Source organism: Equus asinus, chromosome 1 (genome assembly GCF_041296235.1).
Source record: "Equus asinus isolate D_3611 breed Donkey chromosome 1, EquAss-T2T_v2, whole genome shotgun sequence".
In the NCBI taxonomy this organism is placed as follows: domain Eukaryota; kingdom Metazoa; phylum Chordata; class Mammalia; order Perissodactyla; family Equidae; genus Equus; species Equus asinus.
This window is the reverse complement of record NC_091790.1, coordinates 194155350-194176277: the sequence shown is the minus strand read 5'-3', so window position 1 is coordinate 194176277 and position 20928 is coordinate 194155350. Positions and strand designations below refer to the sequence as shown.

At 45.1% G+C, this 20928-nt stretch overlaps 1 protein-coding gene across 1 annotated transcript in view; it reads right to left on the bottom strand.

Moving 5' to 3' along the window:
• Positions 1-6615: 6615 nt before the first annotated feature.
• The window catches only part of TMEM178B (transmembrane protein 178B), a 328552-nt gene continuing 314239 nt past the window's right edge, over positions 6616-20928 (bottom strand). The window contains exon 4 of the mRNA XM_044773488.2: positions 6616-7006. Within this exon, the coding sequence (XP_044629423.1) occupies positions 6756-7006 (251 nt within the window). The 3' untranslated portion in view covers positions 6616-6755. The remainder of the gene's footprint in view (positions 7007-20928) is intronic.

Genomic DNA, 20928 nt, shown 5'->3' with positions numbered 1-20928 from the left:
GAGCCCCGGAAGCCCCCATGCTCCCTGTTTGGCTGAGAGGACGCGGAGACATGGTGAGGTAACAAGACTCGCTGGAGGCGCCAAATGCACCAGTGACAAAGATAACTAATGCGACCCAGGATCAGGTCTTTGTGTTGACCTTCACCCTTCAGACTTTGATGACTTCTTTTTACTTTTTGGAAAATACTTTTTGAACAGAGAGTTTCAAGCAGACACAAGTGACTGTCAGAGAAACAACCAGAAGAAAACTCCTGTGCCAATAGATTCCCTCCCTTCAAATCCCATCCAGAGTCAGGATTTTAGGGCAGTCCACATAAGTCCTCAGAAAACTGAGGGCTACATCAATGCGTTTGTTTAGTCTCAATTCCCTCCCCCTTATTTTCAGTTTCTGCTTTTATTTGTACATTTTTACAGATAGTCTTGAATAGCAAAACAGTCACACCATGGGTGGAAATGGGAGAGGAGTATGAGAATGAGTTACTGAAAGCTCCTTATGTGAAAGGCATCATCATGTTCACAACACAGACACACCGATACATTCAAGCTAGAAAGGGTCTACAGGTGACCCGGAGAGGAAGGGAAAGGCTTAGCCAGAGGGATAAATGGGAGACAAGAGAGGAGAAAGGGACACAGAGTTCCCCAAGGAGCAACACTCCATCCTGGGAAATGAAGAATAGGAGTTGCAATTGCTGAGCTTGGTGTCTGTCAAAGCGAGGCCAGGTTTGAGCCACTGCTGTGCAACTCCCATGCTCACACCCAGTTTTGTTTTTCTCAATAGTGAACAAATACACCCACAGTTGGGGAGTTGCCCTATTCCTGGCCAGGCTCTATCTACATAGGTAGCAATGATTTGGACTTTCCTTAAAGAAAGTCTCACCATAACATTGAAACCTGATCCCCTGCAAAGCAGAAAGTGTGCAGATCCTTTTGGAAGTGCATTCTCTTCTTGTTTAGAACCTAGGATTCAGTTTTTCCCAAACAAGAGCACACCCAGAGCACCTCCTAGTGAATGCACCATCCAAAAGACTTCCTATAAGAACCCATACGCTTTTGTTGAAGCCATCTGCTTCACCACCGAACATGAAAAAGAGGATCCCAGAGTTCCTTGAAACTTGTTCTCATCTTAAACTTAAAAGACCATTAAAATGTTTCAGAGTCTGATTTTCTCCCACCACTTGGCCATGTACAGCTAGAAATAATGTTAGAAAGATGGTAAAAAACAAAAAACAAAAAATCCCAATAAGGCATTGACCATGTGCCTTGGTTAACAGTTAACTGGTTTAGTTCATTTACGCTATTTGACCCATACAGTTTACTCATTTCATCACCTCTGGGAATAATTAAGGGGGATTAAGAGTGCCCTTTGCAAAACTGGCCTTGGACAAAAAGGAAGCCTGGGAACAGGTAAATTAAGGAGCCAGCTTCTGTGAGGGACCTAAAGGATAGAAATAGAATCCCATGTGCTTAAGTTGGATAGGTACAGACCCCTTCGGAGGCCAAGATGACCTCTGACTCTGGGTTATCCTGTCAGCAGCAAGGCACAGAAACCATCTGGAAGAATTCAGTCTGTGGGGGCTCTGCTGCTGCAGGATAAATTGGAACAGTGCATAATTTATATGACACTTCGTGTTTGCAAATCACTTTGCAATGTCTTTGTCACCCTTAATATACCATGAGGTAAAAGTGTTTTCACTATCCTCATTTTGTGGATGAGGAAGTTCAAGTATGGAGAAGACACAGTGCCCAGAGTCACAAATCATTTTAGTGCAGAGCTGAAATAAAATTTACAGTAACTACATTACACAACTATAGCTTAATTAGTGAGTTACTCTGGCTTCAGTGCTCTTACACCTATAATTAGATTGAGATGGCACTCAAAAATAAAAGTATGAACGAAACCCTAAAGTAGGAATCTTTTAGTTCTCTTCCATCCCTGCCCCTAAGCTCTGGTGTTGAGCTTTCGGAAAGACCTCTTTGCTATCTTTGGGGGCTCAGACTCCTGTGCTCCTGCTGCCATGAACACAGGGTCAACTCCGTGCAGATCGGTGTGGTTCTGCGGCCATGGACTGCCCTCCTAGCCCCACCTGCCAACCCAGAGGCAACCACTGACTGGGGAAATTTTGGGGCTATGACCATTAAGATGTCTCAGAGTGATGGAATTATGAACAATCTTCTACTCTTTTTGTATTGTTTCTAATTTTCTATAATGAGCATGTATTATTCAGGAAAGAAAAATCTAATAGTCAATAATGATGCAGTCTAAGAAGTAAAAATAATGTCTGAGAAACATCTTGCACCATGGCGGCATCAACAGAAAGAGGGCAAACACAGCCCACCAAGTTGACTGCTTTGAGGGACACCCAAATCTTTTGTGTCCATCAACTCAGGGGGGTTTGTTTAACAATCTGTCCCCCTACTCTATCATATACCAGCGGAAGACAGCACAGAGCCAACCTGGCTGGTATGCACCAATTATTTCTATCTGTGACAAAATCACCTGTCACTATGACTCACCATATTTCCCTGGAAAGGGCTGGACGTGTCCACTGGGATGGTTAGTCTCTGGAGCAGAGGGAACACGCTCGGAAAAGCAGCTTCACCACAGCTGCAAGAATCAACCAAACATCCCACACAAATCACACCAAAGATGACCAGAGTGTATTTCTACCTACTCCTTCCCCTCAGATACTTGAAAATTAGTTAATTAACGCTTTCAGAATGAGCCAGGTAAAGACATAGTCAATTCTAAATACCTCTGGGTAATGTACTTGATTTCATTATTCTGAATTTGACACAGGTGGCCAGCTTTAGAGACCTAAGCAGCACATCCTCCCATTGAATCAGGACAACTGCACACGGTACGTTCGTTCTAGAACTCTTACCATAACTGTGGATAAGTACTAAGATGTAGGGCCCAGTCTCAGGGTCTCAGAATATCTTCTTCCCTTATCCCCAAAAAGAGAGTCTACAAAAATGCACCAGCCCCCAGGGGCCTGCATATGGACAGGAGATGGAGGAAGGCTTGGCTTGATCTGGTGGAGTTGGTGAGTCTTTGTGACTTCACAATCTCTGAAGTTGAAAGGGTAGAATTGTTGAAAGGCTAGGGTTTATAGGAGGGTTGAACCTGGAACAGATGTTGTTTTAAGTTCTTTTAATATTTTGATGCTAGGGAGCCACAGAGGTCCTTATGAAACCTATGGCTACAACAAATGAGGAAGGGGATCACTTGGAGTACAAGAGCCTCTCTAGAGATGAATTCCTTAACTATTTTAATTAACCAAAGTTGATGCAGAAAGAAAGAGGGAGTGGAGAGACGAAAAGGAAACAGAAGAATAAAGCAAAACTCTCAAAATGGGGAGAGAAAGAAATAGGACCTTTTTCCAGGCAGATACCTTACTTTCCCGAATCCCCAATCTTGTAGGGTAAGAAGGGAATAAAAATTAAAAGGGGCCCCATGCTCAACACTGACTTACATGGAGCTCAAAACACATACATAGTCATAAGACCTTGCATGAACACATCTGTAAGGAATTTGAACTTGACCTGGGGTGGGGGCTGGGGGCTCTGAGTTTAAGTGAGGCTGCTGACCCTAAATCCCGTCAGAAGGTTGGGTTCCACTTTGGAGTTAGCAGAGTCTGACCTAAAGAGTCTCGCAGGGCCAGGCTCCCCTCTAGCTTCTCTTCTTCCTCAACCACCTCACAGCACCAAGTGTCAGTAATTGCTTGGAGTGGCATGTCTTAATCTGGGCTCAAGCCCCGATGCTGGAGGAATCAAGTTCACCAGGGCAGTTCTCCTACTGGCTAGGACTTGTCATCTGACCAGGTCTTCCATCCTGGCCGTGTGGCTGGGCTGTTTTTGGCCCCAAGCAAGATCAGATCCCGGGGTGTATTTGTACCTATTCGGCCCCACAACCAAAAAAAGCAGCCCAAATCCCTTGCTCTGTTGATGCTGATGGAGCCCAGGTGGTTCACTTCTTTCCCAGGAGTCCTCCTAACATTTCAGGAAGGTTTCAAAAGGATGCAAAAGTTGTGTCAAAGGTCCATCACAAGGATTAATAGCTGAATAGAGTGGATGATCTATTTATAGCAAGCATGGTTTAAAAAGGACATAAATAATGATAGGTCTGTGAAGAAAAGTTTAAATGATTGATACCAAATTGCCCCATTTGGAATTTCTTTCCCCACTTTCATGCAGCTGGTAAACAGCTAGAATTTGGGTCTGGTCACAGACAAGCCTTCTGCCCCAAACAGAGACTCATGGACACCTGCATCTCTGCTCAGCAGAGCCCATTCAGGATGCTTGGAAGGAAGACACAGGCCTGTCACTCTCAGATACTTCTCCCCACTTCTCCTCAAGCCCCAGTATGCCCTTTCCTTGAATTTTCAAAGAAAAATTTTTAAAAATTCCCTGTACAATTGAAAAACTGTGTTTTCCTGAAAATTATATCCCTTCTCATAGAATAAACCCTTTATTTTAAAAATAATCCTTAGAACCTCAATTGGAAGCTAACAGCATTTCCTGCTACACACTTCACCCGTCATCTCCCAGCACATCCATACACAGGGCATTTCACACACAACACCTTTTGCAGAAGCTGGCCAGTGTCAGTGGCAAGAAAGTCTTAGGTAGGACACCTACATCTGCGTCCAGGAACATATTGACACAGACACACATAAAATGCACCAGAGATACACGCATACAGAAACCCACATTCAAGCCCACTCATGCATTTCAGACGTCCTATCCAAATGTGAATGACACACACAGTCAGAAAGAGCAGATGAGGAGACAGGCAGTACCTGTAGCCTGGTCTATGGAAGAGGGAGAAGTTAAGTGGTTAGTAGGTGAGAAAAGGTGGAAACTGGTAGGAAGATAGGTTAGAAGACAGGGAGATGAAACAGAGTGGTTGGGTGGGAAGGAAGCCTGCTGAGTGGTTGGTAAAGTTCGCAAAGCATATTTATTTATGAAGCAACTGAATTCTCAGCTACATGGTTGACCCATGGCTGTATAGCTTGGGGATTCTCTCTTGCCTCCCCAGGGCTGCTCAGCCCCAGCAGGGTCACTGAGGTGACTGTCAGCTGCTCTTGCCCACTCTTTCCGGCAGACTCCTCTCCCTACAGCTTTCACAACTCTCTGGCTGACTTTGTAGCTCGCCAACACCTGCAGTGCCAATTTGCTCAAATGAGCCTGAGATACTAGGCTGGATTCATGCCACCTCTGTTTGGGTGCTAGCCGCTAAGACACCTATTTTGGGATTCATGGCCTTGAATATCAAGAGGAAAGGAAGAGGGTGGAAAGAGTCAAGAGTTCTCCATTAATTTACACAGTATCGTACAAACTTGAGCCCATGGGACATGGAGGTGTTCTCTCTGCATGTGCCCCATTTTCTTTCATCTGTACAGAGGTTGTCCTAGGAAAGGGGTAGATGTCCAGTGACAAAGGACGGCTTCTGTGATGGGGAGTGAAAGGTCTTGTTTGGTATACGTACTTGTGCAACAGCAACAGAGGCAACATTCCTTCTCCCTCCTGAACTGTGTTCCCCCTCTTCTCTCATGGCTTTTCTGCCCAGTTGTGTCTTGGACTTCCAAAAATAGAGGACTAAATCGTGAGGCGTCCCAGAACCGTGATGTGAAGAACCACAGGGTCCTCTGGCCCAGTGGTTTTATTCTTGGTTCTGCCCTCTGGGAATTTCAGCTGTACTAAAAATAACAGAAAAATGCAACACAAATGATAAAACCTCACACTCAGAAAACATCTACCACATACACACACACACTCCAGGGATCTGAAGCTGCAGAACTGGCAGCCATCTAGGCCTGCCCCTCATTATACTTCCTAGGTCCTGGGGCCTCCATCCTAGGCCACGAAACCACCGCAAATGAGAGAAAGAAAACAGTCATAATGCAGTATTTCCATTTAAAAGGTGAAAAGAAAAAAAGGAAACACCTGGAGTAGTCACACACACACACATACATACACACATCACAGCATTACTCCAAGGCTCCATCTGCCCAGGGAGTGCAGGTGGGGGAGGGGCAGGGCGGCCTCTTGTTTCACTGGGTGTAAGGCAGCTGGAAGGTAAGACTGGGTTTTCTGAGCATCCACTGAAGTGTCCTCTTATTTGATGCGGATCTTGCCTCTCAGCATGTTGTTCTCTCCCCCTTCCCACCTCTAAAACTTTGTCCAAAAGTTTGGCAGCAAAGAGAAAACTTCCTTCTGTTTGTTTTCTCTTCCACTTCTTGTGTGTCGCTGGTGGGCCAGGAAGGAAATCGGAACAGGAAGAGCAGGTGAAGACGTGGTTCTGCAAATGGCCTCAAGATTTGGTTACATTCTATGAACTAAGTAGGCTTTGTTTCTCTGTGATATGATCGGTGTTGGGGCGGTATCCTCTCCTGTTGGCCCAGTGGATGGCACTTGCTTCTCTACATCTGTGCCTCTTCAGACCACTGGCACTGTCCCTTCCCAGCCCACCACCCCATCCTCGTGAGTGACGGAATCAGGATGCTATCGCAAGTGTTGACGTTCACTCTGTCTTCAAGAAACCATGGAGCCAAAAGTCAAGAATTGATGGAAGAGCCACATGATGGGAACGTTTCCCCATCTCAGTGATGAGGCAACACAGAGTCCGACGAGATGCTGGTGCCTGAGCCAACTCAACGCTACCTTGGCACTGGCATCAGCTTGATTTAGTTTTGTTTTATATATGTATATTATATATATATTTATATATATATATATGGGTATGGGTTTGTTTTTTAGCACACTGTCCCATTCTCGGGTCTAGATTTAGGGCAATTGGTCCTCGGGACAGGTTGGACAGAAGGGGCCAAGGTGCAGAAGAATCCCGAGATGAGTGTGAGGCCTAGGCCACCCCACGCACAGAACATGGACCATCCATAGCCATGGCTGATGTCATCGGGGAGTCCATACAGGTAGCGTGGGTAGCGTGACAGCTCAAAGTTGATCCCGGCCACACAGGTGCACAGTGAGATGATGCAGAAGGTTCCTGGAGGACAAGGGAAGAAACACGGGATGGGGTTCAGGAAAAGGAGAGGGAAGAGGAGAGGGAGAGAGAAAGAGATAAATGAGATTTACTATATTTTCAATTTTCTTGAGTAGGAAAAATGAGAAGAGCAAGGTAAGAGTGACCTGCGAACAAGGTCACTACTGGAAATATTCATGGAGAGGAGAACAGCATTTAGGAACGAAGCCTTCTTCACTCTCCAATAATTACCCAGTCCCGGACAAACTCAGGAAGTCTCTCCTTTGGAAAAATACTAAATAAATATCACATTAGAGTTTTGCATAGGTGGAGTGAGGTGGAAGAGTATTCAGTTCATTTTTCTAAAGCATTTAAAATTCATTCTCTTTGGAGATGCAGAAAACACCCCCTGTTTGCTAGTTCTTTAAAGAGAAAAACATCTTTTTCTTCTCTCTTCTGTGTATAACATCTTATACAATATTGTGTTTTCCTTTAATCCATTCACCAACAAGTCATCCAAATCCTGGAAACCCTTCCCCTTTTCCTGTAGGACATTTCCCAAAGCATTCTCCAGGGAACACTCGCCTGTGACCTGCTCCCTTACAGAGCGCAGACAGAATCAGAAAACTCGGGGAAGCCCAGTAAGTGACCTCTCACCCATGAAGATTCATTATCCATAGCAGGATCAGTCAACTTGTCTAACCTAGTCTTATCAGGTATTTCACAAGCATATTTAATGACGGGACCTCCTCGTTAAAAACAATATTACTCATATTAACCTCCAATGAGAAGGTTGCTATAAGAAGGAATGTTATAGAAGAGTATAGAATTGTATACCCATTTTTAATCAATAGAGACATTTGGTGTACCTAAAATGAGTTCAAGAGCTTTTCTAAATATTTTCTATGTCTTCTGTTTCTTCTGTCACTGCTGATATGAGAGCAATGGCCTGAAGAAGTATGTATACTCTGGGAAGGCTGGGCAGGGTTGATGGTGGAAGGAAGTGCCTGCAGGGGTCCAGGCACTTGAGTGGCTCTGATCTGCATTTCCAAAGAGCCCCAAGTCAGGAGTGTAGAGGACAGTACAGAGTAGGGAGACCCCTTAGGAGGCTGCTGCAGTCATGGGGAGAAGAGAGAAGCATGCTGGTGAGGGAGCAGGGGAGGTGTGAATGGCTGTTTGGCGAATGATTGCTTGTAGAAGCAACTGCAAGCGATGCATCAGGGTGACCTGGGTACAGGTGTCACAAAAATAAAATAGGGGGAGAGCATGCATGTGTGTGTGTGCGCATGTGTGTTTGTGTGCATATGTATGTGCTTGTGCACATGATGTGTGTGGCAACAGCCACCATGTACAGACACATGGCACCATCATTACTTGGGAGGACAATGGTCCCAAACTTGGGGTGTTACAGAGCACCCCAGGTCCCTCCTGCTGGCACGGGGGTTCCGATGGAATTCTATGATGGTACTGAGGACAGATTAAGTCTCGCCTCAGACTTTCTGAATCAGAATCTCTTGAGGGAAAGTGTGGGAATCTTTTGTTTTAAAAAGTCCCTCAGATGATTTCTGTTGAAATCTGTTCTCGTGTTAGGGCAGAGGTCCTCGTATAACCTTGAGACATAGACCCAGGTGGGGGAAGAAGCGGAGGGGGGGCCAGAGGAAGGAGGCAGCCTGTGGGGCCCGGCCAAGGAGGCAGTGGCTGCCTGGGAGTACGAGAGCTAAAGAAAGCTTTGTTTTGACACTAGTTTCAAATAATCCAAATTCCAACAAACCAGAGCAGGTCTGCTCACGCCTCAAGTATGCTTTCAATTTCTGGTTTGGAAACCCGGGTGTGCAATGATATCATTTACTAAAACTGAGATTTAGGACAGGAAATGTGTGTGTGTGTGCATGCGCGCACGCCTGCGCTCATGTGCTGAGTTCAAATCCGAGCTGCCCTTGGGATATTAAGACACTTGAAACCATGGATCTGAAGCCTGATAGAAAGTTTTGAGCTAGAGATGTGAACTGAGTCATCATCTTATAAACTGAAGCTCTGGATATGATTGAGGTCACCCGAGGACTTTATCTAAACTGTATCTACATAGAATACTTAAAAAAACGGAGATATGTTTTCTCATCAAAAGGTGCACTCTATTCCTGATTAAATCCAGTGATTTGTCCTGGGAGAGAAGGTCGACCTCAAAGAAGTTTTGATCTTCCCAAGTTGCCAGTAACTGAAAAAGCTTGACATACATCATTTTAATGGCATATTCTGCAAGCAGGTAGACAGGACACAGGACATGGTTGATAAATAAAGAGTAAAGAGATTGTGGATTGTGGACCTAATTACCAGTTGGAAATGGCCCAGCGTACTGATAACACACATCTTGTTATGTTACGTTAATGGAGTTGAGGGAATCTTCCTGCTTTAACCACTTGTCAGTGGTTCTGTGGTTTTGGAGCCTTTTAAAATTTCTGTTGTCTGTTAGCTCTTGTCAATATTACCAAAATGGGAACAAACTTTTAGGATTCTCACTTAAGATGGCCCTCAAGCAGGTCATCTATGCAACTTGTTAGGAAATTCCATGTGACAAAGAGGGAAGCATTGGAACAGGTTCTGTTAGTTTCCACATATGCTACTTTTTTTTGTTATGAGCAAGGATTTATATTTTTATGTACTTCTGCACTTCTAAATTCAAATTTGAAAATGTGCATTAATAAATAGAAATGGATATATGCAGGACATGGTAGATCCCCAGCAAATGGACTGAGTGAGTAATGTGTTGCCATTGTTACTTAGCAGCCCAGAACAGTGGTCCTTTGCTCAAGTGTGAAGGCCTCCTCTCCCCACAGTAGCAGACCAAAGCCTCTGGGGCTAGGTCTTCAGAAACTGTCATTTCATTTCTCATAAGCACTTACTGATAGATAAGTGACCATCCAAGGAAGGCAAAAGTAATAATGCATAGTCACATCTTCTTAATAATTCCCCCCATGGCTTGGGGTTTGGGCCTAATGCCAATCAGACTCCTAGACTAACTGTGGTCATAGCGTAGCAATTAAATGAAAAGAATTCCGCTCCAAGCCCTTCCCTTTGGAGTGAGGCTCTGCTATGCTCTCCAGACCTGGCTGTAAGAAGCGTCAGGTGAGACACTGGCCAGACGTAAGGACAGCAGCAGTGCAGCTGATTGTAAGCGATGTCAGGTCTAGTGTGTGGAGCCAGGTTAACTGTGATGGGGCAGAGGGAGGAGGAAATTCCTGTGGTGGTGGGCTCTATAGGAATGATTTGCAGAATAGCTAATCAGCAAATATTTGTTGAATGTCTGTTTATTTCAAGCATTACGCTAGATGATAGGGGGATAAGAAGGAGAATAAGATGTGACCGCTGTTCTTAAGAATCTTTAATTAAATCTAAAATAAAAAGACAGGGAAAAAAACTTATGATCTAGTTGGGGATATGAGACATACATAAATGAAAAGTTGAGGATGGAGTGTTAGTAGCACCAGACTAGGGTATAAGAGACCTGAGTTTAGTATCAGCTCTGAACCTCTGGTCCCTCATCTGTAAAGTCAGGGAGCTGGAATGAACAACTGTCAGGTCCCTCCCATATCTAGGAGTCTTTAAGAAAAGAAGGAATAAGACCCAGTCGTAAACACTAAGAGTCAACACTCTGATAGAAACAATCATGTGGGGCCAGGAAGATTTCCCAAGGGAAGTGGGGTCTTGAAGGATGATTTTTCAGGGGAAGCAGAGTCTTGAAGGATGAGCAGGATTTCTGCAGACAATAAATGGAAGGGGGTCTTCACCTGGCCTGGAGAACATCCCTCCTTCGATCTCAGTGCCCCATTGTCCTAGGTCTCTATACCCGCAGTGAGAAGGCACGCCCATAGCCCACTCCCACTGTACCTCTAACTTCTGAAATGCTGACTGCTACCATCCTAGCCAAACTCCCACCATTTCTCACATGAGCCACTGTAACACACCATTGGTATCCTGCCTTCTAGTCTTGCCCCCATATAGTTGTAGCCAGAGATATTTTTAAAAATTTAAAACCCTCCAATAACTTCCTATCACACTCAGAATCAAACCCAACTCCTTACCCTGCCTGTATGGCCTTAGCTGAATGGATGCTTCCTACCTATCTGACCTCATTTCTCACCTTGACCCCCATACTCCCTATACTCTAACAACAGGAGAAAGCATTCTGTGTCTCAAACTAGCTAAGCTTGTACTCACCCAAGGGCCTTTGCACTTGCTGTTCCCTTGCCTAAAATGGCCTCCTTCTTGAGATCTTCTTGGATCTCAACTTAAATGCCATCCTCTCCAAGAGATCCTTTCTGGCCCTCTTCTAAAGTAGCCCCTCCTCCAGTGGTTTTCAAACCATGTTCCATGGGGGTGTCTCAGGGGCTGCCACTGGGAAAAGGAGAGGGAGTAGAAGAGACTTCCAGCCTTCTCTCCTCTCTTTGGCCAGAATAGCCCTGTTTTGATCAGTTTCCATACGAAATTTCACTTGAAGAAAGGATCCCAGTGATTTAAAGATTTTTGAAAACGACTAGCCTTGTCCATTCACAAGGGGACTTCATAGCATGTCCTTATAGGAACTAGGCTTTGGACAGTGAAGTCCAATGGCTGTTCTATTAGTTGCAGGTCCATGTGCTTGGCAGAAATAACTAATCAATCTCAACCCTCATTCCTGCTGGTCCTGGAAGGGGCCTCAGACTCCTACTCAGCCCAACCCTCCAGGCAGCGAGCCCCAACCAGTCAGTTGCAGCTGGTTGGAATGAGAAAGTAAATCTAATTACCCTTTCTGTGCCAGGACTCTGGCTAACATGGACTCAGAGCTCAGGAAGTCCAGTTAGATGAGATGGTACCACCCCACGTAGCTGCAACCTGAGAGCTTGTGCTAATAAGACCCAGCAGTGTAGAGGGTACAGTGTCCTATAGGTCCCTCTATGTCCCTGTTTGCAAACTCCAGGTATGAGTGGGAAGGCATAGCCAATAGGTGCAACAAACTATGTAAACACAAATGCTTCTTTTTGACTGTTCAAACACAGTACCTGCTTCCTTTGATGACCATCCCCACCTGGAACTCTTTTAGGAATCACACACAATTGTCACCTAGCAACCTCTGGCCCTACTCTGGCCACTGCTGCCTGCGTGTCCTGTCAGCACCTGGCTGGAAGAGGTGAGGGCAGTGTGGTGTTCCAGGATTGCTGCCCACCTCCATCGCCCCCCCTCTGGCCCCTCCACTCCAGGCACAGCTGAAGCTTGAGGGAGGGCGAGAGAGGAAACCGTTTTTGAGCCCAGACTGCCAATTCCTGGTTCCAACAACAAATATAGCTTCTTCATCCACTTTCTTCACATTGCTGCCATTTCTAATTAATGTTTCTCTGGTTGCCAAATATTAGATTCTAGTTTTAGTTTCTTGGCTGTTTGACAACTTCCCCCTGCTTGGATATCTCTTCCCTCAGTTTCCAAGCTGCCCCTCAATCCAGGCTTGGCCCCATCTCTCTAGATATCCCTCTCTGTGTCCTGTGGGCCTTCTCATCATCCTTTCGTTTTTTCAGAGTTGGGCTTCCTCTCACCCCACATTCCACCCTCCGTCTGGCAACCTCACCCTCTCCTCTGACTTAAACTCCCACCAGTACTGACTGATTCATATGATTATACGATGTTATGTGATAGCATATATGCTGTAATTCCCAGAGACACAGTATGTTCAAGGTATTCTCTGGCTACGCGGATTCCCAGGGCTTCCCCCTCAGCCCAAATTCCCTTGACTTCCTGGCTTCTTTTATTCTTTCAAAGTCTTGCTTCCCTAGTAGGGTGAGCAACCATCCCAGTTTCCCTGGGAGTTGGGCGCGTGTCCCCGGGAAAGTGGGACTTTCAGTCCTAAAACTGGAAAGTCCTGGGCTAAGTGGGACCCATTAGGCACCCTTCCTACACACTTCCTCACGGTCCTATGCTCCACTCTAGTGCCATCGGCGATACTGCAATGACTATAAAATAATCCCTGCTTGTAAGTTACAGAAAACATGATGCCCTAACCCAGTAGAAGCACAGAAACCTGGATTCCTTGAATGTGTTGCTAATGTTAAGAAATGCCAGGCCAGGAGAGCATTGTTTTGGAGCAGCTAATTCTTTTGCAACCCTGAAATGCCACCAGGGAACATTTAATCAGCAACCCAATAATGGTTCTATCCCAGGACCACCCTAAAGGTTAATTACCAAGATATTTTTAAGCTGATATTCAGAGCTGTGATGCTAACTCCCTGCTCAGCCCACTTCTGAGCACTGATCGCAGGTGTGTGAGGCGGACGAGATGGGGCCTCCCGTGTGCTTGCTGCTGTACTAGCGTACACAGGAAGGGGAGGGCAGAACATGTGTCTCCGCTCCTTCAGGGACTGTCAGAGAAGCCACGGCAGTAATGCCGCAGCAGTGGACCCTGTGGAGAAACAGCATCAAAACTGAGGCCTCAGGCTAGGTAACAGAAATGCTCTTACTAATTCAAGAAGCCATTGCCTAGGAAACGAGGCCCTCGTGAAGGTTCTCACAGGAATCCAGGGCAGCTACATATTGTGTGCAAAGGCGTGTTCCCAAATAGCTGTTCCTTATGCCACCAAGTCGTGCCCAAAACTTCAATGGAGAATAATTACCGCAGCTTTCTAGGGCCGGAAATCCATCTGCGTGACATTTTTGCTCCTGGGAATGAGGAACGACGTCTGTGTGTCCCTAACCCTGGCATGTTGTCTTGTTGCTATGTGGCCAGGGGGTCTCTGTCTGACCCGACCCAGCAGGTTGCTGCCAAGCGGTGGCTGCAGAAGCGCCCTTGTGGACATGTGTATCAGGGATGCCTGAGAAGAAGCAGCCCAAGTCCTCCCTAAGACACGCCCCCTTCAGCCCCTCTTGGATATTTAAACCCTCAAGAAGCAAATCAGCAAACAGAACAAGGATCCTCCTCCTCCCACAGTGGTTTATGCATCCCAGGAAGCTGATGTGCACTAAACCCTTCTTTTGCTTAGATTCAATGCCTCAGGAGCATTCAGCTCTCAAGAGCACTTTATAGCTTTGCTCAGACCTGCATGGAATATAAATTACTGTTGAATTATACACTATTGCATCAGCGGCAGCCAACAGGCAGGTCACATGGGATTTCACATCTAAGGTGCCTTAGGGGTTCACTGGGATGAGGCAGGAGGTGGTGATGGGCTCCAGAGGAGAACACACTGCAAGGGATGGGGTCTTGAGTTAGGACAAAATCATCCATCATTCTGCAAAGTCTGCAAATGTGCTAGGTAGAGACACTGCGAGTGCCGCCACACTCCCAGGGCAAGCAGTGTTTGTATTCCCGAGGCTGTGTCTGCACGCTACAGAGCTGCTCTATGTCTGGACATGATTATGCCACAGCAATGCAACATCCTCAACTCAAGCCATGAAAGGGACTGACCCATTCATATAGGTTGGCATTGGTTTTAAAGAGAATGCTTCTACATTCCTTTCAGACAACCTGGAGTCTTATCCCTTGGCTTTTTGGGTTTTTACATTTTTTTTTGGTGAGGAAGTTTGGCCCTGAGCTAACATGTGTGCCAATCTTCCTCTATTTTGCATGTGAGACGCCACCCCAGCATGGCTTGATGAGTGGTGTGTAGATCTGCACCTGGGATCCAAACCACAAACCCTTGGAGTGGAGTGGGCAAACTTAACCACTACACCACTGGGCTGGACCCCATTCCTTGGTTTTTACATACCTACAGGGTGGCCACCAAATCTGGAAACACAGGTGTCATGGACTGGATTGTATCCTCGAAAGATTCATACGTTGAAGCCCTGACCCCCAGTGCCTCAGAATGTGACATATTTAGAGATAGGGCTGTTAAAGAAGTAACTTAGTTTAAAACGAGGCTGTTAGGGTGAGCTCTAATCCAATCTGGCTGGGGTTTTTATAAGAAGAGGTGATTAGGATATAAAAAGAGGCACCAGACTGAGGAAAGACCACAGGAAGAGGCAGCAAGAGTGTGGCCATCTGCAAGCCAAGGAGAGAGGCCTCAGAGGACACAACCCTGCCAACATATTGATCTTGGACTTCCAGCCTCTAGAACCACGAGAAAATAAATTCTCTTGTGTAAGCCACCCAGTCTGTGGTATTTTGTTTTGGCAGCCCTAGCAATCTAATACTACAGGTGAATACATAATAATTGGCTTATTAACATACATTACAGTACATAAGACGAGACTATGTTTCAAGACTTTATGGCCACCCTGTAGCTAAAACAAGCATCTAAACATAGCTATTTACAACAGCTGCTGGGCGTCTTGTGGTTTTCTGCTCCATTTAGTCTCCTTCACCTACCTATCTATGCTTACTCCCACTCAATACCCAGCAATCCATTTATTCTCTTGGGTGTGTTTTTAGATTTGATCACAAGATCAATGGCCCCGGTGGCCTCCATACTGAAGACAGAGCCTTTACAAACTTGGGAAAACATCTACAGTGCTGAGCAAACAGAAGAGGGCATTGGTGGATGTTCAAAGTGTTTGTTATGGTGGGAATTTACTAAGGTTAGAGCACCACTGTGTAGTCTCCTTGACTGGAGTCTGACATTTCCATCCTCCACTCAGTCTACACAGACTCCTTGTAGCTATCCTTGCAGTTATCCTTTATGGTCCAATCCAAGTCCTGAGTCTGCCAAGAAACCTTCTCTGAGCATGGCCAGCACAGGATAATCCACACTTTTTCTGAATCCCAATAACTTTCATAGTCTGGAACAGACAACCTGGCAATTAATTATAGGGACCTGCTTTTGTTCTCGGTTTTAGTTTGTGTTCAGCTAGGCTGTAGCTTTCTCCAGAACTGGTATGGTAGTGATGACTCCTTTCATATTATATACAGCACTGAACATTAAATCTCATCACTAGAAGAAATGGAATTTCTAGGCTACAGAGATTTTAAGTGAAAATATGGACTTTGAAACCTAGAAGAGACTGAAGTATACGCCATGCCTGGTTCTCACATGCTCCTTTCCTCCTCCTAAATCGTTTTGTGGTTGCTAAGGTGATTGTGTGTGTGTGTGCACACCTGCACGCGCGCCCACGCATGTACACGCCTACCTTGTGTTTCAATGGGTACCTTGGATTTCAGGAAGCATTTTTATTTTTACGGAAGTTCGGCATCAGAATAATACCCTCTCTGCAGAATTATTTTGAAGAGCGATAACAATAAATGTGAAAAGGCTTAGAGAAGTTAAAATTGCTTCCTATATGTAAGGCATAATATTAGAAATGGAAAGCTTTAAGTGAGGGTGAAAAAAAATTGTTCTGGAAGACAAGAAAAAATATGGTTGCCGTTTTCATCTCCATCATCCCCTCCATTCTCCCAAGCCCCATCCCAGGGTAAATGCTACACCGGGAAGCAATTGCTCTCAACAGAAACCAGAGAAAGTGCTCATTCAGGTCTCTTCATTCTGTGGACTTTGTTGGAACCAGAACCATGGAACCTGGAAGATCTCAGAACACACTTCTGAGACAGACTCTCCTTGGTAATGGAACTTATCTTTGGGCTCAGAGAGGTTACAGTGCCCAGTGGGGGTTACACTATGACATTGGTGGGTTTATGAAGGATCTTGTAAGGCCTGCGGCTCAGCCAGGATGGGTAAAAGGAACTAGCCCTAAGCGAAGTGTTGGAAATTGCTACATAACATGAGTTGGAGACCTTTAATAAGTGCTGCAGAGGTTCTGACTCTGGCTCCTCTGGAATATGGAGGCAGCATTTAGAGTTATCCCATACTCATTTATTAAATACCTTCTATATAGCGGATTGAGAGAACTATATGTTTATTATTTTTAACCTACACGGTACACTTTCCCTTCTTTCTTCTTTTGTTAAAATAACACCACCATTCTTTCTCCTGGGAAGCCATTCTGTGATCACAATGATTAACTCAGACATAGACACTAGACTCAAGCCAAGTCTCAGTTTTTAAATCCTCTGTACCTCTTGAGGTTGCTGTGAGATTACATATATATGCAAATTATATACATACACGGGTATACGTATTAATATACATACAGCTCTCCAGTAAGCCCTGACAGTTGGCTGTTCTTTTTGTAATACAAGTGCCTGACTTAAGCTGTGATTGCTGAGGCATTCACTTCATAGAGGCATCCACTTCAACAAAGGCTATCTCAAATAAACACATTACCAGCCACAGGACTAGATAAAAAGCCAGAATGTGCCTCTCCACCCCCTACCCTGAGGCTCCTTTGTTTTCAAAATCCTAGTTGATTTAGATAACTGGCCATTTAGCCGCTTGTTTGGTTTTTTTTTTTTTTCTTTTTCTCTCTTCCCATGCTTTAGATTCACACTCTTAGGTTTTAAATTCATAAATACGGAGTGAGCCCATGAAAGCCTAAATGCTCACCCTCAACCCAATAAAAGCAGAACCCCAGGCCTGTGCTCTTTCTCTCTCTACCTGAGACCTCACTGCGTGGTCCCACGTGTGCCTTATATGTTCCAAGGCCTGGAAGTAATAAACTCTTTTTTTCTTCTATGCTTCCTAATGGTTAATGCTGAAGGGCATCTTGCAATGATAATAAGAATAAAAAGGGGTGATCCAGTGGTAACATTGGTTTGGAAAGGGGAGATGTTGGGGAAGCTCACCAGGGTCCAGGTGAGTGCCCACCAGCCTTTCTAGCTGTTATCGATAGGCTGAGATTGGCACAAAACAACAGCACATAAATTACATAATTTGCATAGTAACCCAAATTAAATTATTTGCTGAAGGTCTCAAACCATAAGTGACAGAGTAAATATGTGATTTTACTGTACTGCCTCAAACTATTGATTGTAGAAACATCTGAGCACCATCCATTACTTGCTTCCACGGCACCATTAAAAAAAAATATCTCCCAGGGGAAGCAATCATTGGCCCACTCCACCTTTGCCCACCTGACCTTGGATATTTCATGCTTCATGGAATAAAATGTTGAGAAGATCTGAGGTGGGTGGTCTGCAGTGACCCATGTGCTTTCTAAATACAGCAGGAAAGAAAGTTCTAGAAAGAAAATGAATCAAGAGTGCAGCATCCCATCTTTCTGAATGTGAATCTTTGTATCTTCCTATCCATCTGGGCCTTGCTTCAGAGCTGAGAGTTAGTGAGATCCAACTGGCTTCTCAACTAAACTGAGAGTGGCATCTACTGCTGTGCAGAAAGGAACATTCTCAAGCTGTGAATGGTGAGCTTCCAAGAGTAAAGCCACTTAGAGCATGCCATATTCCTGCCTCTGCTTTTTTTCTCCTTCTCTTTCTAGGCCAACTCTTTCTGGTGAATGATGGTGGTCCATGGAGCAAAGTTTGAGAACCTCTAAGGCAGAGGGCAATCTTGCGCTGAGTTTCTTGCTGGGGACAGTTTTGAAGTAATACAAAATCTCTGACACTACAGCTTTCTGGCTGCTCTGGTCATTCATCTTCCTAGGTAGCATGCAAGCCTTTTGCAAAGAAAGCCATATCATCCCCCAGGGCGAATATGAAGCCCAGTACAAGTAGATCTATCATCTCATTTGAATTCCTGTCTTGGTAGTCAAAAGGCTCTCCTGGCCCAGAGGTGCACCAAGTCAGCCTGGACCAGCTTCCTGGTAGGAGAGCTGCAACCAGTGGGGATATGGCTTAGTAGAAAGAGAACTCCACCAAGAATCAGGAAATCCAGGTTCTTGGTGCCATCCCTGCCCATGAAGTGGGCAAATCACCTCTTCTCTCTGAGCCATGATCCCTCCAACCATAAAATACAGAGAGTAGGAGAAGATCTCTAAGGTCCTTCCACTTAAGTGATCCTATGACTCTAGGTATTGGGGATAAGAAAGTGCCATTCTCTCTGAATTGCTCTAGGACTGATTTTCACTTATTTTGTCAAACATGAACCACTTGGAGAGCAGATACTGCTTCTCACCTCTTGACATGCACAGAAGGGCTGGTGGATGAGACCATTAGATGCCATTATTCAACACCAATGTGCATATGAGGCTCAGCTCTAAATTGCCTCGATTTTAAATGTGGAAGGATTGGGACCCAGCTGTTTAAGTGTCTGGAAGAAATTGGCTCCTGAAAGAAATCTCTCTGGCTTTTGCCCTATCTGATCTGAGCCAATGCCATGTTAATTAGTAGAGGAAGAGGCTTGGGGTGGTAGCCAGAAGATCAGGCGAGCCTGCCACCTGGTTTGGTTTATGTTTCCATATTCCTGGCACATTTGTCACCATGGTCTGGCCTTTCTTTGAGATCAAAACCTGTACTCAAGTGATTTTTGCATGCTGTCACCTCATTGCTGGGTCACTGAACACATATATAACATTATATGGATCAAACACTGTTATATAATATTTATAATGTGATAGGCATTGTTTCAAGTGCTTTAGAAGTGTTAACTCTTTAATCCTCAAAGTAATCTTATGAGGTTTAGATGAGGAAAGCAAGGCACAGAGAGCTTAAGTAAATTGCCCAAGGTCACATAGCTAGTAAGTAGGGGTACCAGGATCCAAATCCATGCTTTCACCACTTGTTATGTCATCTCTCATTACAGCTATTTCTCTTGCATGTATATTGTCTCTGGAGCTGGACTGTAAGCAATGTAAGTAGAGAAGCTCTTTTTCCTTTCCAAATAGGGTCCTATGCACAGTGGTGTTTAAATATTTGTCAACGAGATGATGAGCTTGGGAGAAGAGGCCCTATCATTATCAAATGTGGCCCTGAGGAGGTTCTCGTGCTTCTCAGACTCATGGCTCAGTTAATAAAATCTTGGTGCTGACTTCTTCAGAGAGCTAGGAAAATCTATCACAAGCTGTGCACAGCTTCACTCCTTATTTTTGTCAGGTAGATGGGTGAGTTCCTGTGGAGGGACATGGGTTTTCTATGAGGGGTAGGATGGAGAGGTTAAAAAAGAAAAGGAATCAAGATCAGAACATTAACTCTCTTTCAGTAAGACTTTTTGTAGCTTCCCAACAGGCCAGAAACTAAACCCAGTGGATAGAGTAAGCTGGTGGCCAGAAGAGGACCCAAAGGAGCTCAGTATGGATTCCCGGCTATCAAAAGGGTCCCCATCTCCTGCCAGCTCCTGCCCCCAATCCTACTGGCTCATGAATGGGTCTCTACATAGGAACCCTTGTAGCTCCTCTTTTCTCTTGGAGATTTGGGGAATGAAAATTACTGCTCTTTGTTTTCTGAATTCAAACTCTAGCGAGAAGAGCCACAGAAACGAGGTAGGGCAATAACTATCAGCTTTATTACTGATAAAACTAGCATGGCAACTGTGGCTTCACCCCTGGCCACAATCAAGTGCACTAATACTTTCCCCCTAGGCTGACATTTAGGATGACCTGCCTAAGGGAATGTTTAGGTTTGTGGAGCAGATACACACTCACCCAAGAAGTGTTAACTTACACTGGTGGGCCAGAGAAAGAAAGAAAAATAGGCCTCCATACTGGCCTTCTGATACCAGCATGGGCCTTGGGCCTTCACCCTGGGAATGCTGGCCACATGGAGCAGTGGGCAAGGGTAGAGGACCCAGATGGTGCTGGGCCTCACGAGCTTGGCCTCCTCTCCCAACCTCACGAATCAGAGAAGTCAGTCACCTCTTCTCCCTTGGCAAGTAGGGCCTTAAAAGGTGGAGTTGGTATCCCCAATAAAGAGCAGAGAGAAGGTTCTACTTTATGGGTCCCAATGGGAATGCTGAGGTAAGGAGAGAAGGCCGTTCAACTTTCCCTTGGCCACACTCGCTACAGGACCTTAAAAGCTGTGACCCAGAGGCTTCTGGGAAATGCGATTTCAATGGAACTTATCTAAAATATTAAGAGCTGAGCCAGAGGGGGTATTTTAATTAACTCATTATTATTTTAAATAAATTGTAGCCTGCGAGTGTGGTGGAAACTTTAAGAAGAGATCCCTAGGTTTTGTTAGGGGGGCAGTAGGAAGGACATAGCTG